The 4826-nt window shown below is 39.0% G+C and overlaps 2 protein-coding genes across 2 annotated transcripts; one reads left to right on the forward strand and one right to left on the reverse strand.

The window, feature by feature from the left end:
• Window positions 1–534: 534 nt before the first annotated feature.
• Window positions 535–2195, reverse strand: lyrm7 (LYR motif containing 7). Its single transcript, XM_037123549.1, has 5 exons — window positions 2108–2195; window positions 1823–1895; window positions 1610–1680; window positions 1152–1233; window positions 535–1001 (listed from the first exon to the last, which is right to left on the reverse strand). Exons 1-5 carry the CDS (start codon window positions 2123–2125, stop codon window positions 931–933), a joined length of 315 nt encoding a protein of 104 aa, XP_036979444.1. The 5' UTR covers window positions 2126–2195; the 3' UTR covers window positions 535–930.
• A 43-nt stretch (window positions 2196–2238) lies between these two features.
• hint1 (histidine triad nucleotide binding protein 1) lies at window positions 2239–4607 on the forward strand. Its single transcript, XM_037123548.1, has 3 exons — window positions 2239–2397; window positions 3983–4087; window positions 4290–4607. Exons 1-3 carry the CDS (start codon window positions 2287–2289, stop codon window positions 4452–4454), a joined length of 381 nt encoding a protein of 126 aa, XP_036979443.1. The 5' UTR covers window positions 2239–2286; the 3' UTR covers window positions 4455–4607.
• Window positions 4608–4826: the final 219 nt, after the last annotated feature.

A 4826-nucleotide genomic window follows, 5' to 3' on the forward strand; every position in this document is an offset into this window, starting at 1 on the left:
GGAATGTAGTGCCTTTAATGAAACGAGCTTTGTACCACCTACATAATAACAAAATATGACTTTTTTTGCTGCTTGGACTTTTATAGATCCATAGGAAGGTAAACTATCATAATTCAGTTGTAAAGTAACATTTTGTTCACAAATTGGGTGTCTGTTATAAATCAGTTGTGTCACTTTAAATACCAATTCTATACCCCATCTTAGTTTTTATATGCAGGTGTGTAAAATGCAGGTGACACAATACATTTATTTAATTTATTTACATCATAGAAAGGAAATCTCCACATAGTTGTTTGCCTAAGTGGATCCCATCATGTTAATGTTAATATTAATGAATAATAAAAAAAAAAAAAAGCTGTGTTAAACATAACAATAACATATAATGAACCAATCCAATAAAATGTTATAATTGCTTCTGGGAGACCTTGATAGTTATTGCCACTTTGAGTTGGTGTAGTCTTTGACCTGAGTTAAGATCTATTGTCTATAATTTATTATTTATAGTGGTCTGGACAATAACTTATAACTGAGACAGTTAGGGGACACACAAAGACACATTTTTATTCAGTAGCAGCAAAGTAACAATCCTCTCCCTGATTCAGTTGAATCACAAGCTACTGAAAAGCATGTGGAAAACCTCCAAATCAAATGTTAACACATTTCACAAACATCTGAGAAAATACTGTACATTACATTATGGCATTCAGTTTACAGCACAGATTTCTTGAACAGAACAGTTGAGATCTTCACAGAATCAAAAACATTTCTTCAAGTAGAGATGATCTTTAAAATGTTGCTTTGTTCAGGAAATCCTAAACAACTTGAAATTCCATTTTGGTTGATTTCTTTGAAAAGCATATGGATGGTAATGAATGGTAAGTCTGTTTTTGATTTTTTATTTTCATTAAACAGATGTATTCATGTGGTCTGTCATGACTTTGTCCTGGGCTGGTCACAATAGGGTACATTTTCTAGTAGAAGGCTCTCTCTGGGTCGAAGCACTGTGTGTGAGAGAGAAAGAATAAGTTTGTATTGTGAGGAACTATCATTAATTTGTGAGAAAAACAAAGAAGAAGTCAATATTTCTGGTTTATATTCTTTGTGAACACATGTTACGTGGTATTATGCAGAAGAATGTAAGAATGACATACATAGCTTATTTTCTCCTACATGTTCCATTTGTAAGACGGACTGTCGGAGAATAATTTCCACATCTGAACCCATTTTGATCATCTGTAAAAGCAGAAGGGTAATGAGTGTAGACAGATTATGAGACAATGGGCCCCTTCGAACAAACATGCCATATGCCCCTCTTCTCACATCATCTACCCATACTCTGGTATGGGTAGGGATGGGAATCGAGAACCGGTTCAAGGTGACAACCAGTTTCAAACTGACCGATCCTTCAGAACCATATGCCTCCGAGTTGATCAATTCCTTATATCTATGCTGGTGAGTTTTTCTGCCACTTGGGAATTGCAAGACAATGTGTGTGTTTATGTTGCTGGAAAGTTGGGGTCAAGAAGGACTGTACAGTGGCACATCCACTCATGTATATCCAGTCTAAATGTGAACAGTCATGTCAATTTCTGTTGCACTTTCACTGTACCTTCTGAATGTTTTCTTCAGATGTTTCATCTTTGTTTTTCCGGAACTCCTCGTTGATCTTTAACCTTGCGGCTTTGTGAGGGAAGAACAGTAACTGTTAGATGCTTCAGTTATCTTCTTTGGCAAGAGCTGGTTAATAAGCATCACAACCAACAAAGAAAAAGCCACAGACATCCTTCTTTTAGGATGTAAATCAGTCATGTACATAACTCACCTGTCAATGCTGCGTCATCTTCTTTGAATACAGCCATCCTTGTTCTGTGCAGCGCTTTAAACGCACGTAGGACCTGTATTTATACACACGTTCAGCTTTTAGCCACTTCAGCACCATGCAGCTGTTACTTCAACTGAAACAACTATGAGTACTATCACTTTCTTTCGTTTTAGCTCTTAGGACATGTTAACATATATTTAAGAATCGGGCCAGCTAAAGAGACAAACAGTAAACATTGTTTTTTATGGTGTTATTATTATAAATACGAGAATATTCCAGCCTCACCTTCAAACGAGTGCCCATGTTGACTTCTTCGGCCTCCTTCCGGCTTTGGAGGAAGAAGTGTCATGCTGTTGACCAATCAGTGCATAGTTTAGAATGACGCGTTTTGGCAGCCAATGAGCGCCCGCTAAGGTTTCACAGAACCAAAAGCGGCGCTGACAGGCGGCTCGTCTTGCGCCAACATGGCTGATGAAACGCAGAAAGCGCAGACTGCCCAGGCGGGCGGAGACACGATATTTGGAAAAATCATCCGTAAAGAGATACCTGCCACACTGATCCACGAAGATGACCTGGTATGCATTTAATATTTACACTCATAAACGCATTTGGGCGCATTAAGTCGCACGGCTTCGCTGTAACGTGTCACCGCTGCCTGCAAGGTGGCGTTTAGCTAATGTTAGCTCCGCGCTAACCTGCAGAAAATGCAACTCTTTTGTAGGATGAGAGGTGGAACGTCTTCAAGAAAGTCCAGTTGCCTATGATACTGCACTTAGAATTACTTTAGTGTAACTGTGAGTATATACGTATATTACTGACCGAAAAATACCAAAATCTTGCAGCACAGTTTGCTCTCAGACAACATAAATTGTGCTTCTTGAAATTGAATAAGCCTTTCAAATGAGTTTGATAGTATTCTAAACATGGTTTCGTTTTAGTTATGCATGCTATAAATCATTGCTCATCTTCTGCTGTCACTTGGCATCTGCAGCCTCTTGGCTTTCCACTAAAGTCTGTCATGGTCCACTTGGCCCAATCTGCCTGCTGCTGCAATACCTTTTAATATGTAGCCACTGGAAATACAGACTGTGCGCATTCATCTGGATTACTGTTTCTGTGATATTTGATAATGAAATATAGCACCATGTAGACACGTAAAACCCTGACAATGTTGAAGCTTTGTCATATCCAGACAGAAGGTAACACCCTAATGATTTACAGAGAGAAACAACATGATGTAAGAGCCATCTATCAGTGAAGCCTGTTTGACAGGCTGGACCACAAACACAACAAAACATATGACAGACAGAAGGAGATTTTATGATTAGAACAGCTGCAAATCATATCTTACTACACATACAGTGCAAGAGAGGAAATGGAAATGCTAGCTGTGTTAACTATCCAGTCATGATGTGCACTGACTGGTTTCAGTTGGTAGATTCTGGGTCTTATCCCACTTATTACTAGATGAGGGCGATCAACTGGGATCATCTGCAAGACATGGGACATTATGAAAACTAAATGTAATGTAAAATTCAAACATCATTACATAATTTACAATATTATCCAGATCGTTTTCAAGATATTATTAACTTCACATTAAAAACTAAAAGTTGTGGTAAAACACACTGGAATCACTTTAACCGTACATTTTGTGAGGAAACAGATATGTCCATTACATCACAGATAGGACACGCCATTTTCTTAGAAAGTAATCACAGAGATGGTGTTCCTGGACAAATAAAGGATAAATAACCTGTTAACTTTATCACACTGTTTTGTTTTGTGTTTTTTTTAATTTGCAGAAAGGTTTACATGAGAGAGATTTTAGCTGTTTGTTGTGAGGGTTGCAGTGTGCAAGCCATGCCGTCAGCCATGATGACAGGCTCAGGCATTTCAAAATCAATTCGGACACCAATATAGGATCGTATGTCAGCGAGTTAGACAACTTTACATGTCACCCATGTGAAGATCTTCACAATGATCTCCCCTCATGATTATCCAGAGAATGACATTTTTTTTTATTTTTCTTTCATCACTTAACAGCCTGAGCCGCTGTCAGCCTAGCCTCGGGCTTATTAATAGGAAAATGTGCCCAAAAACAAACAAATGCACAAAAACTGTACAGGCTGAACTCTGATGTGTTCTTTTGTATTTCAGTGTGTGGCCTTCAATGATGTTTCTCCTCAAGCTCCCATTCATATCCTCGTTGTCCCAAAAAAGCCAATTGCCCAGCTGTCTCTAGCAGAGGAGGGTGATGCTGCAGTAAGTATGATTGCATGACCTTATTTTCCAGCCTTTTATAATGGTTTGTAAAATTCTTTAGCGATTTGTCCAGCTGCTTGTCACTGACCACTAGATGGAACCCTTTACAGCCACGTTGTCTCTGAACACTGTGTTGTCCTCCACTGTGTTGTTGCTTAAACATACCTCAGTCATTCATTCATTCTCTCTCTCTGTTTCGTAGTTGTTGGGCCACTTAATGTTAGTTGCAAAGAAGTGCGCCAAAGACGCGGGTCTGTCTGAAGGCTACAGGATTGTCATCAATGACGGAAAGCACGGAGGCCAGTCTGTCTACCATATCCACATCCACGTCCTGGGTGGACGCCAGATGGGTTGGCCTCCCGGCTAATCACCGTCTCTCAGCACGGACCATCCAGTCGTCATTAGTCACATCTGTTGTCTGACAAACCATAATGTTAAGTCTTTAATAGTTTGTCATCAGATATAAGAATCAAACAAAACCTGGAAACTCATCAATGACAATAAAATTATATGAATAAAACTTCTTGTTTGTCTTTTATCAAAAAGTCCTTTAATCAGACTGAAAGCATTTAAGTCGAAGACTTGCCAGAACTGCTGCTGTTGGTCCCATGTTATTGTTCTAGATCAGTGAGGGTTGTCATCCCTGACCATGTGATAATTAAAGTGAAACTCTCGCCAAAATGCAACCTAGGCTTTTTTGTGAATGTACCCGAGTCAAACTTTAGTGTAAAAGCAAAAT

Source organism: Acanthopagrus latus, chromosome 15 (assembly GCF_904848185.1).
Source record: "Acanthopagrus latus isolate v.2019 chromosome 15, fAcaLat1.1, whole genome shotgun sequence".
NCBI lineage: Eukaryota > Metazoa > Chordata > Actinopteri > Spariformes > Sparidae > Acanthopagrus > Acanthopagrus latus.